At 32.8% G+C, this 13066-nt stretch overlaps 1 protein-coding gene across 1 annotated transcript in view; it reads left to right on the top strand.

Moving 5' to 3' along the window:
• LOC107440340 (ankyrin repeat and fibronectin type-III domain-containing protein 1) overlaps positions 1-13066 on the top strand; it is a 390356-nt gene that overhangs the window by 23305 nt on the left and 353985 nt on the right. The window contains exon 2 of the mRNA XM_087157858.1: positions 6252-6368. Coding sequence (XP_087013984.1) covers positions 6313-6368 — 56 coding nt within the window. The 5' untranslated portion in view covers positions 6252-6312. The remainder of the gene's footprint in view (positions 1-6251; positions 6369-13066) is intronic.

Here is a 13066-nt window from a genome sequence, read left to right as displayed (position 1 = left end):
TTTCCCTACTTTAATAAAGAAATTTGTTTTTAGAGTGTATAATTTTTTTATATGTCATTTACATTGATAGTTTTTGTGTGACGTCACTAGTGATTCTTTTGAGTTAGCTCATTAGAATAAATCAAGAATTACTGAGTTAGTTCTTTCAAAAGTGCTAACTTACCATAACTAGTAAGTAAGAGTTAACTAACCATAACTAGTAAGTAAGAGTTAACTAACCATATTGGAGTTAATTAACCTAACCCATAACTAGCATAATAATACTCAAATTTACAAGAAAATACCAGAATCTATCACAAAAACAAATCGTCTTTTGGTTTCGCCACTTGTGAAGTCTGCTAATTTTTCTTCCTCATCAATTGAGAGTCCCTCGGGAGTCTTATGAAATTAGATCCCTAACCAACTCGTAACTTGCTATCAGTTAGTCGTCAGAAAGAAAATACTTTTTTTAAAAATTATTTGCCATCATGGCTAAAATGATTGTCAACAGTTACAAAATCAAATTTTAGATGATCTTCCTTAGCCTTGTCAGTTTTAGTACAATCATCCGCAATTGCAAACATTGTTAGATTTTTTGCTTTAAATTTCTGCTCGGCAATTCCAATTTTCTACGAAAAGCATTAACTTTATCACTCGTATCCAACATATGTGTATTTGTTCCTTGGAGTAGAAGATTCAAGTTAATTAATTTCTCGAATATGTCTGCAAGTAGCTCAATTTTATCCCAAATAAATCATCGCCAAAATTCTCGGCTTCCGATCTGTTTTCTTTTTCGAGGAAAATGGCGATTTCTTGCCTTAATTCATAAATACGTTGCAAAAATTTCCCACGTAAAAAAGATTCCAAAAGATTCTCGATTTCAGGGTCCTCATTTTTACATAATTTACTACAGTTACAACCGTAGTTATCATGATATTCAGACCAGGACTCATTTCTGCCAAAACCAAAGCTTCTCTGTGGTTCATGCAATGTGTCCAGACACACTGGGGTGGTTTTTGTCTTAGAAGTGCTTGTATACTTTGGAATCTTCCTGACATTGAACGAGCACCACCATCGGTGCTTATTCCGACGCAGTTTTTCCATTCTATGCTTGCCTCGTTTATAAAATTATTTAAAATAGCAAATATTGCGAACGCTGTTGTTTTGAGTTCAATTGGTTTGCAGAAAAGTAGTTCTTCTACTACTGACATACTGTCAGAAAATTAAACATAGGCAATTAAATGAGCATCTTTTTCAATATCTGTTGCTTCATCGAGCTGTATTAAAAATAATTTGTCACGCAACTTAGAGAAAAGCTGAAGCTATACATCTTCAGCAATATCACCAATTCGACGAGCAACAGTATCATTTGAAAGAGGTATGGACTGCAATTGTTTTGAAAAATTATCTTCAAACATAGTTTCTACTATCTCTATTGCTCCTGCAAAATAAGCTCTTCACCAATGGTGTGAGGTTTTTTACATCTGGCTATTTTATATGAAGATTTGTAAGATGCAATTATGCTTTTTTATCCACAGACAAAGTTTCTGTAAAAAATGAGTTTTGCTTTTTATATGATTTTAATTTTAACTCGAAGAATTCTTTCGGTTTGTTGACGTACTCACTATGAAGCTTTTCCAAATGTCGTTTAAGTTTATCAGGTTTCAACCCAAAGTTCTTGAGAATATTTTCTTGATTTTATTTTCAAAACCAGATTCGTCTGTGTACATGATGATGATAGAATATCGTCTAATGCTCGCTTACTTACGCTTAAAAATTTATCCATGAGTCTGCATAAATCTGCTGCAGTGAATATTTAATACAGTTAATTGCAATTAAAACGAAAATATGTATAACATACACATTCATGATAGGTTCGATAGCGATAGAAGGATCGACTCGAATGTTGTTGTTGTTCATTTACGTCGCACTAGAGCTGCACAATGGGCTATTGGCGACGGTATGGGAAACATACCTGAGGATGATCCGAAGACATTCCACCACAATTTTGATCCTCTGCGGAGGGGATGGCTCCCCCGCTTCGGTAGCCCGACGACCTGCGCGCGAAGTCGAGCACTTTATGGTAGAACAGTTTAACGAGGACCAATAATCGGCTCGAATGAGACTGGCTGGAATTTAAACTTGCGTTATCGAACATTTTTCTTCTTACTGTGAGAAAACATTTGCTCTGCGTATGCTCGAGACGCCATCGGTGGTGTGGATTCCTTTCCACAAACATAACTTATTTTTTTCTGTATTGTTTAGTCATGATTCTGTTTTATTTCTTTTATTATTCGAAAAAATGTATTCCCTGTTTCTAAATTTAACTCAACCCGTCTAGGTTAACTTTCATTAACGAATATTTCTACTTTCATATTCTTTTAACGTTATCTCCGAGTTTAGCTTTCATTTCAAATGTAATATTTAAATTTTCCTCACTTTCATTGGCCTCATCTATTCACCGCCCGCTTTTCAAAATGCAAGATGTGATTTCTTGCCAACGTTGGCTCGCTTTTACTTTTGTTCTGGCAGTTAATTAAAAATAATTTTTGAACAGAATCCAAAATACTCAATATACAATATTGCTGTATGCATTTTATTGCAAGCGGGGGGGGGGGGGGGCGTGGAAAATTATGATTGAAAACTGGGCCGCGATTATTGAAAGGTTGAGAAACGCTGGTTTACACGAACCAGTTTGCTATTCTAAAACATTTTTTTCTTCGAATTTGTTCAATTAATTCAGCTATTTATGCCCTTCTCGACAGCGAATATTTAATTTAAGAAATTCTGGGAAATTCGCAAGGTGTTAAATGCTCTTTTTTTCTTCTAAGATGTTAGTGTGCATCAAAAATCTGTTCCTTTCCTTTGAAATAACATCAACGTTTTACATTCGTAATGTGTACATTCGCATGTGAAAGTGTGACCAAAGTCATAAATTATGTATTATTCGTAATGACTAGCTTAAATATTAGATATGCGTGTCTCTAAATACTCAATTATTGCTAATTCACAGTCCTAGGGGCATTTTAAATTGCGTCCTTTGACAGACCCGATAAGATTTGTACCCATTAAATTCTAAATATTGTGTTAGAATTCTGTTTCTTCATTTAACTAACGTAAAAAGTAGTTGCCAGGAATCGCTACAGGCTACTGTTTTCTTGTATCGCACTACTTGCGACACAACTTTTTTTTAAAAAAAGAAACAAGCTGCACAACAAGCTATAAAAAAAAGTAGCGACTACAGTAGTTTCTTTACCTGTAGTGTTCTACTTTCGACCACTGATCTAGACTTAGGACTGGTCCCATTTAAGAGTCTAATTTTTAACGGAAGCGAGAAGACTTATGCTGTTTGCGGCTGCTTCTACCTCTCATAGATTGTCTTCGAGTGGCCTGCTGTTGAAAGCTTTTCGTTTAATTATGATCTCCAGGACTTTATTTAGGTTAAGTTACTATAAAGTAACTACTATATAAGTTTTTTTTTTAATGGCGGGCACTTGGAACTATTGTCCATTGGCCACAGAAAGTGCCAGAACTGCTAACTCTCTTTTCGTTACCCAGTGGGCACCTGTGGCGAAGCCACGGCGGTGGAGCTGCGTTGCCCACGTCATACTACCACAACCCGTTTATAGGGCGGGTCACATTCACACATAAAGGAGAAAGGACATAGAACACAGATAGAGAGAAAGAAACATCCATGCCTTGTCCGGGATTCGAACCCAGAACCTTTCTGATGCAAGGACAGTTCCCTGCCCCCTACACAGGCCGGTCGGCAACTACTTTATATGTATTACTATAAAGTAACTAAGTTAGTTTATCTAAGCTAAGGAGGATAAGCAACAACAGCTACAATAAGAGCCGCGATGGCTCAGGGGATAGAGCATTCACCTTCTAAGGAGGTGAATCGGGTTCGAATCCCATATTCTTTGTCCCAGTGATGACTGATCGATACGAATTTCGCATCCTGCTTGCACCGACCACAGTGCTGGCGTGAAATATCCTCAGTGGTAGACGGTTCATGGGTAAGAGTCCCCTTGCTGACAGGCTAACTGTGGGAGGTTTTCGTTGTTTTCCTCTCCATGTAACGCAAATGCGGGTTAGTTCCATCGAAAAGTCCTCCACGAAGGCAAACTTCTCCCAATACTTGATCCAGAAGTTTCCTACAAGAAATATTCTTAAAAAAAAAAACTAATTTCCAATTATGATAGCTATTGCAAATAATGCCGCGCTGATAATGATTCGAAGAGAAATTTGTCGTTTCAGAATGCAAATGAGAAAAAGAGCCAGTTAAAAGCAAAAATCTCAATACAAAATATTTTGAATTGCCAGCTGATGAGAAAGAAAATTTATGGATGAAAATGTTTGTAAATGCAGGTCATTAAAATTTTATTAATTATGTAAAAAAAAAATTCTAAAAAATATGGAACTCTTTTTTATTTTATATTTTATTTAGATTAATAATAAAAATTAACTCAAAAAAACTCTCATTTTAAGCGAATGACTTGTGTATTGTGCGAAAAAAAGGACCACCCTGAATAACTCTTGACTTAATGATCGGATCTTCACGTTCTAGGACACAATTTTAATGACTCGAGGGGATGACCTCAGATATGCTAATTAATAAGGGCAGGCGCTTTTTTAAGCTGCGAAATCAGACACAAAAATTTATTTTCTCTGGGTAAACATACCTTTTTTTTGAAGGATTCACATTTCTGAACCCCTAAGTAGGGTTTAGCTATGGTCCCAATAGTTAAAAAGGATTGTGCTCCAAAGTTTGGAATCTTAATTGTACTTTTTGAGTCTTTCATTGTATCTTGAGAATCTAATAGAATTGAAAGCTTTTTGGATACGATTATGAAACTGTTTATCCAAAGATAATTCCATGCAAAAAATAACCTTTACTAAATATTTATTATTTTATTCAATAATGGTCGAAATAATTTTGAATTATAGGTGTAAAATTTTTTGCATCATTTTAAAGATTTTACATAGCAAAATACAAAATTTGAGCAAAAATCGGTCGAATGGTTCCTGAGAAATCGAATTTTAAATCTCTGACTTTTTTAAACTTAATTTCAGCTCAGCGGAACTTCTTGTGGTTACAGAAACAAAGCAGCTTAAGGAATAAAGAGTTAAAAAGGGATTTTGATGTTTGGTTTAGTGGTGTTAATGAGTTATACATTTGTAGTGAATTAAAAAGTTAGCCGTTGTTTATTGTTAAGAAGAGAATAAAATATTTATACTTTGCTTCGTATACAAAATGTAATAAAAACTAAGCAATTTGTTTAATTTAATTGCAATTGGGTTAAGAATAATTTTAAAAAAAATATGAAATTAAAGAAATTTTAAAAGCTAGGAAATATGTTATGGCATCACAGCAAAAATATTCAGATTTTTATATGATTTTAAGGAATATAATTTAACCCTTTGCTCACGGTATACCATATTGTACCATCATATTGGTCCATATGTTGTACCAGTCGTAAGTAAAAGGTTAGAACGAAATTAAATAGAATCGAATCCTGAATTGAATGAATAGAATCGAATTTTGAATTGAAGCTTAAATATACAAGAATTTTTAGATGTATAGCGTTGTTTTGATATGATTATTTTTTAGTTGATACTATTAAATGTCATGAATCTAAATTGTTGCTGTCGCCATGTAAAGAGAGTCCGCCAATTTGGCGACCGTTTCTTAATGTTTGATTTATAATTACTTTGTTAATCCAGTTACACTTATACTATTTTTCATGTTATTCAACATAAATTAATATGTATTTACACACAATCTATTAATCTTTGCACCACTGATATGTGAATATAATTTTGTGTCATGTCATCATTTTAATTATTATGAACTAGGATTAAGGGCCTGGATTGACCCAGGTACCTCACTATTCCTAGGCTAAGCCAGCCACCGTGACTACTTTGTTTGTTCTTCGATGAGGATGCTCTATGGTGAGTGTCCTGTAATAAAACTATGGATATCAGTTAAAAATGTATCGTTCTTCGTTAAGGACATCCTATGGTGAACGTCCTGTAATAAAATACTTGTTAAATTTACAGTCCACTCTATAATAGTTGTAAACAGATACCTTTTTATTGTTATTATTGTGTTTCATTTTTGATGCTCGTGACTGCCCACACGCTTTGTTGTTAACGCGAAAAAAAAATTTATCAGCTTTTTTTTGCACATATGAATAAACGCATATACCATATGCGCATATACCACCTACATATACGAAATAATAAGATATATTTTTCTGCAATTTCAGGTCGATCAGGATTTTATGAAAGTAGCTGAATGTATCAAAAAGATGAGCAGTGAGAAAGAGCATGGCAACGCAGCCCCATTGGTTTCCTATGCTCGCTACGCCTAACATACTCACAATGTAAGTGTGCACACATTTCAATCTACACTCGTGTCTTCTTTACCTTAAGAGTTTTCCCTTTCAAATGAACAGTAGGGAAAAAAATTCTCTTCTCTGAATTACGATACAATAAATGAAATTAAGAACAATTTAACAATTTTAGAATTTTCTTACAAGTTCTAATTAATTTGTTGAATAATATGAAGGGATGAAAATTCCTTAGCCTTGTCTATCTATCCATCTGAAGTGGCGGTGATCGTTTTAAATTAATTCAGTCAATTAATTAAATGGAGTTAATAATTTTAATTTATTAATTAAATGGATTCGTGCTGGTTGCATCAGAGTAGTTTTAAGCATGTTTTTGGCTGTTGCAGATACGTCTTAATCTGGATGTGATATAGTGATAATTATGTAAGAGATATGAATAAAATCGTTTAAGAAAAATTTAATTTACTAAGTAAATATTAGATTAAAAATGGCCATATTTAAAATATCAAAATAAAGAAAAAACCCTTAAAGTGATCAAGCAAAATCGTTCTGTTAAAATTGATATTCAATGGTTGGTACTGGCATCCTAGTCACCAAAAATTGGAGATTGAAAGTGAATGAATTGTTCCCAACGGACAGTTAGGAGCATGGGAAGAGATCCAAGGTTGGTAATTTTATTTAATATTTTATATCCGTCGTTGAACAGCCGACACAATTTTTGGGTTTACGACTACTAATGTTCAACTCCGCAGCCTTGTAATTTTGAACCAATCCAGAAGGCACGGGAACTCCTGGGTCACTACCCCCAGAGGGACTGATTTGTCATGGGAACATGCAGGACTTTGTGACTCGATAGATTTAACGTGCATCAGTCATCAGTTACTACACGGGGAGTTTCGGCCGGCGGGGATTGAACCCACGAACTCTTGGACATGGGCCCAGTGCCCTATCAACCAGGTTATCCCGGCCTAAGGCTGGTGATTATTCGAAAGATAAAATTGCCAAAAATAAAGCCAACCCTCCATAATCAATATTAGATTTGAAAATACGTTGGCGATAGCGAATCGCCAACAAGACTGTGGGAATTAGTATAAACATGTAACTGAAACATATTTGTGGCAAGAAATCAAGAATAAGGAGTTATAAATAGATTTTTGTATTCGATTAGTCGCAACAGTGAATTAATGATTCTTAGATTAGTATTGAAATAAAAAGTTAGCCGATACATTGATTGATAAGAAAAGAACAAAATATTTTATATTCGCTTTTTATAAATTGTAATAAAATTTAAGTAATGGATTTAATTTATTTACAATTGGATTAGGAATAATTAAAAAAAAATAAGTTTAAAGAAATTAAAGACATTTTAAAAGCTAGGAAATATGTAATGCCTATTGTGGCATAACACTATCTATCTATCTATAAAATTCATGTATCATAAGTCAAAATTTAATAACAAATTATAATACCTTACAATAATCACCCGGACACCAAAATGTGATGATATAAGGAAACAAAACATGCGAAAGAAAACATGCTTTTATTTTTATGGGGGGGGGGGAGTGATCCCCCATAATGCCGGGGTCATTTTTTATAAATCTTGCTTAATAGTACAAAATAGACTTTGTGGAGAACCCCTTATTATTTTGAACATTCTTTTATAAAGTACAAAAACTACTTTTAAAATTGCTTGAAAATTTTTAAATTTTAAAAATATCCGAATCAGACTTTATTCATTATCTGCCGATTCCGATAAAATAATGAAAAATTTTTTTAAAAATATTTTTCGCTCATGCGCATTATACCAAAGACAAATTAAAATGCTCATATCTTGCGCATTTTCTAACGAATTCGTTTTAAATTTTGAAACATTAATTTTGTCATTAATTTTAAAGTGCTCTTGTTATAGACGACACTTGATGCTAATACAGTTTTTTTCAAATATCAATTCCTTAATTAAATTTAATTAATTAATTTTAGTTTTATATGGGAGAAAAAATTTTAATTATTTAATAAAAAGTAACTAAAATAAAAAATTTCTTTATTGGCCTAAGTAGGATTTGACTTTAAAATTTTTCATTTTTTTATATTACTTGTTCTTATTGTCAACCAATGACTCTACAAAAAATTAAGGTTTTAGGAATAAATTAGTTAAAATGCTAAACATGTATGAAATAATAATATATTTCTTCACTCTGCGAGCAATAAATTAGTAGTTAAATTTTTTCCTCTTTTCAGAACTCTTTTAATATGGAAATTTACTGCATTTCCCAAAAAGAGTTTTTTTTCTTTTTTTTTTTTTAAAAAAAACTTTGAAACCTACCTTGTTTTTTTCTTTCTTTCTTCTGTGAATTGCGAAAACATTTTTTACTGCAGTGGCTCACTCTTACAAAAGTGTCTGGGCTCGCTTACGTTCTCAATTAAGTTAAACAAGATCGTGATTTTGTACAGTTAAAATATTTATTCCTTGGTAGCTCTTTATTCGGTAGTAGGAAGTTCTTCGCTTTTCAAGTAAATCTTTGAACTTAAAAGTTATATATTTCTTGCTTCGCATAGCAAAAATTATTCCGATTTAGGTATTCAGCATCTAAGTAGAATATATATATATATATATATATATATATATATATATATATATATATATATATATATATATATATATATATATATATATATATATATATATATATATACAGAAAGCCAAAGGAAAAAACGGATAACCTTGAATAAGTTTTGATCTAATGATCTGATCTTCACGCTCTAAGAAATTTAAAAAAATTTAAAAAGCCCAGGAACTGAAACAATGAAAAAATATTGCAGTGTCGTCATCTCACACGATTATATCGGCAAATTAGAGCATAATATATCAGTACAATAGGCCGGCCAGGTGGCCGAGCGGTTAGCGTGCCTGACTGCGAAGCCATAGGCTGCGGGTTCGAATCCCGCTCTGGGCAAGTATGTTTTTCTCTCTCTCTCTCTTCGTGTTGTCCTCTGTTGTGTGTGCGTGTATGATGTGTGAATGTGGCCCACCCTATAAACGGGTTTGTGGCAGTGTGGCGTGGGCAATGTTGCTCGCCTCCGTGACTTTGGTTCACAGGTGCCCACTGGGTAACGCGAATTGAGCAACAATTCTGGCATAATATATAGGCAAAGATTCAAATTCAGTGCCTGGCATTGGAAAAAAAATATCAGTACAATAGTGTGAAGAGCACAAAAAAGAGAAATTGATCTGAAAATAAATCATGTAATGCAAATAACACAAAAATACAAGAAAATGCAAAATGAAGCAAAACTGCGAGAAAAAACAAAATAAAGCAAATCTTCAATTTAAAAAAAAAAAAAAAAAACTGGAAAAGTAATTGCGGACAAGATCCATTTACTTACTAACATCTTGTAAAAATAATTTAAAAATCGATAAAAAAATTCGAATGATTTGAATGATTAAAAATGATTCAAAAAATTCTATTATTTCTAGAACTACTGGACCAATTTTAATGAAATTTTATGTGTGCATACATTAGTACAATGCAAAACAAATAACCATTCGATAATTGTAATACACACCCATGATCGTGCGTTACACTCGTTGGAGTCTGAAAGTAAACAGCGATTGCAGGACGAAAAAAAAAAAAGGCTTAATATGGTCCCCTCTTACAGATATAAAGGCCTTGCAGCGAGATTTCATGCTTGAAATAAGGCAGTTTATTATTTCTTGTGGCAATTGGCCTGAATTGTCCTGTGGCAATTTCATACATTCCGACTCCAACGAGTGTTTAACACGATCATCAGAGCCGGATTATACCTTTCGTGGGCCCTAGGCATAGTCGTTTTTGGGCCCTCCCCTCCTTCCCCCACTCCTCCCCTCTTTTCAAAAAATATGCTAAAATTTTCTTGCATATTTTTTTTACATTTTTATTATTATGGATTTTAATTTACATTTTTGTTTATCGAACTTTATCTGCAATACCGACATACTGCCGATATTGCAGTAGATATCGATAATACCATTATGATTAGTTCGATCGATAACAATGTTAAAGATAAACTTGTGAATACTTTTCCTAACGTTCACATTGCATTAAGAATATATTTGTCGATTCTTGGATCAAATGCAGAAGGAGAAAGATCTTTCTCCAGATTAAAATTGATAAATAATTATTTGCGTTCAACAATGATCGTTTAGCATCGCTCGCACTTATGTCTATTGAATACGACATTTTGCGTTGTCTTGGAATTCGACAGCATGATACAAGATTTCGTTGAATCCAAAAATAGCAAAAAAGTAATATATTAGATCATAAGATTCTGCAAAATAATTTATTATCGAAAAATATTATATTTTTATATGTATCTTCATAATTTTGTGCAAAATACACTTGTTGTTTTTAAAGCTAAATTATTTTTGTCAACAAACCGGCCCTGACGATCATGCATGTGTATTACAATTATTGCATGGTTATTCGTATCAATATTTTGTTCAAATCAAATTTCATTAAAATCTGTCCATTAGTTCTAGAGATAATCGACCAGGTCTGCAAATTGTCTTAATTTCTTACACGTGTATTTTCGTAACTAATTTGCCGGATTATATGATATGAAATTGAAGCGTGAATAGAGATCCCAAATGTTAAACCAATGGTTCTCTGAGAAAAGGTTCCGAGAGTTTTTTCTTTTACCTCACAGTAAAGATTTTTCCACCTAGTGTATACATGTTTAGATCGAATTAGCAATCAAATATTTATTGAATATTTTTATTCTGTTTGTGAAACTATTTAAAGTAAAATGCCAATCAAAATAAGAAATTAAAATTTTTTCCTAAAGAAAGTGTTTTTCTAATTAAAATGTGTTGAATAAATTATGAAAAGTACCTACATTTATGAAAAACTGCATCAGTATTTTCCTTCATGTTTTACGAAATAAAATTCGTTGATAAAGAAACATGTTTACCTGGTAATAGCAATTCTTTCATTTCTACAAAAACCATAATTACGCTCTTTCATTTTCCTCTTACACCAAAAGCAAATTTAAAACTAAATAAGTTGCGTCTCCAGGTAGGTTTATTTTTCACTAGGGAGGATTTTTTTTTGTTTGTTACAGAATGCTACAAGCGTCTAGGGGTAGGACGATTCCATAATATTAACAGACTAAGAAAATTCAGAAAAGGCACTAAAGGGTAAATGAACTCGAAATCGGGAAAGTGTTGATAGTAGAGATATAATTTTCTTAGGAAAATATCGTTCTTTTATTGACCGTCCATTAAATTTTTATTTATTTATTTATTTTTTCGAATGAAATATGGAGAAATCGTCAAGTTTTCAATGAAATTTTTACAGTTTTCACTGATAATAAAGTTTTTTTTTTTTATCTTTAGAGATCGTTCCAGAGAACAATTCACAAATGTAAGAGGGGGTTCCAGAAATTCTTCTCACGTTTAAGGGAGTACGGGTTTGAGAAATCGTGACAAAAGAGAGGGGTGAACAAGACGTGTGTCATAACACATTCTGATTAAATTGAAAAATTTAAAATCAGCTGTTCAAACATATCAATGTTATTCATTTTTATAAGTTGTTTTGCAATGTTTTCAACTTACAATTATTTTAAAAAGAGGAAAATTTTGTGATCTTCCTCTGATTTCGTTTTGCTTCTTCAGAATCATAAGTTCACAAATGTGATTAAATCGTGGAGTTAAAAGTTTAAAAATGAAATTTGAATTAGGATCCTTAACGAATGATTCGTTTCTGAATTGTAAGTACATACATGCTTATGCAATTGGGATAAAATATTTAAATGAAAGTGGGACATCATTGAGGAATAGTCCAAGTGCCTCATTAATGCAGACGGAGCGACCGTTTCCCCTTCCCAAATTTTATATGCATTTATTTGTTATCTAAAACAAGTTTATTAAATAACTTACAACAGATATTATAAAACGCACTTTTTAAAACGTAGCCAAGGAAGTAAATGAAAAAAATTCCGAACATTTCTCTCCTTTCTTTTTTTTTCTCTTCAACTCTCACGCTTTTTATATTTTAACATTTCGGATTCGTCCTCCCCTCAAGAGCTGGTCAATATGCTGTTATAGTATCGCCATCTATCGCTGCTAAAATAACTTAAATTTGAAAAATATCAGCTTGAAGTGCTAAAAAGCATTTATATTCATACAAAGGTGCCCGTTTTCGCAAATTCAAATAAATGTCCCCATCATTAAAAAAAAAAAAAAAAAACAGCAAAATAAGCAATAAATTTTTTATTAGAAATCTTTTTAAATCAGCGAGCATTACACCCGAGAAAACTAACTTATAAATGTTTCAAAAGAAGCTAACAATAATCCAGGAGTTCTACGTATTCGTCAACAATCGATAAGCTGTCAGATACAATGCCCAGAGCCTGACTAAGGCAGGGGCATAGGGGGCAGTTGCTCCGGGCCCCCAAAATCAGATGGAAAGTTTATTTTAAGTTTCCTTCTTTCATGAATTTTTTTTAAACAAAATATCAGTACAGTGTACATTCCGTCAGTTTTATGTTAGCTTCTTCATTAATCAATCGTAAGAACACCATCTATATTTCGTAAAACCATGGATTTCAAGGGCGAAATTCAAGTTAATTTTCGCAATTACGATGGACAAATTTGCCCAATTAAAAGCCTGTATGTTTACAAATCACTAAATGCGATGAAGCATAGGGGGCGCCCAACGAAGTTCTTGCTCGGGCCCTAATTAGGCTAAGTCGGC

This window comes from Parasteatoda tepidariorum, chromosome 2, assembly GCF_982258835.1.
Source record: "Parasteatoda tepidariorum strain Cologne lab strain chromosome 2, Ptep-v5.0, whole genome shotgun sequence".
Classification (NCBI taxonomy): domain Eukaryota; kingdom Metazoa; phylum Arthropoda; class Arachnida; order Araneae; family Theridiidae; genus Parasteatoda; species Parasteatoda tepidariorum.
This window is presented reverse-complemented; position numbering and strand designations above follow the sequence as displayed.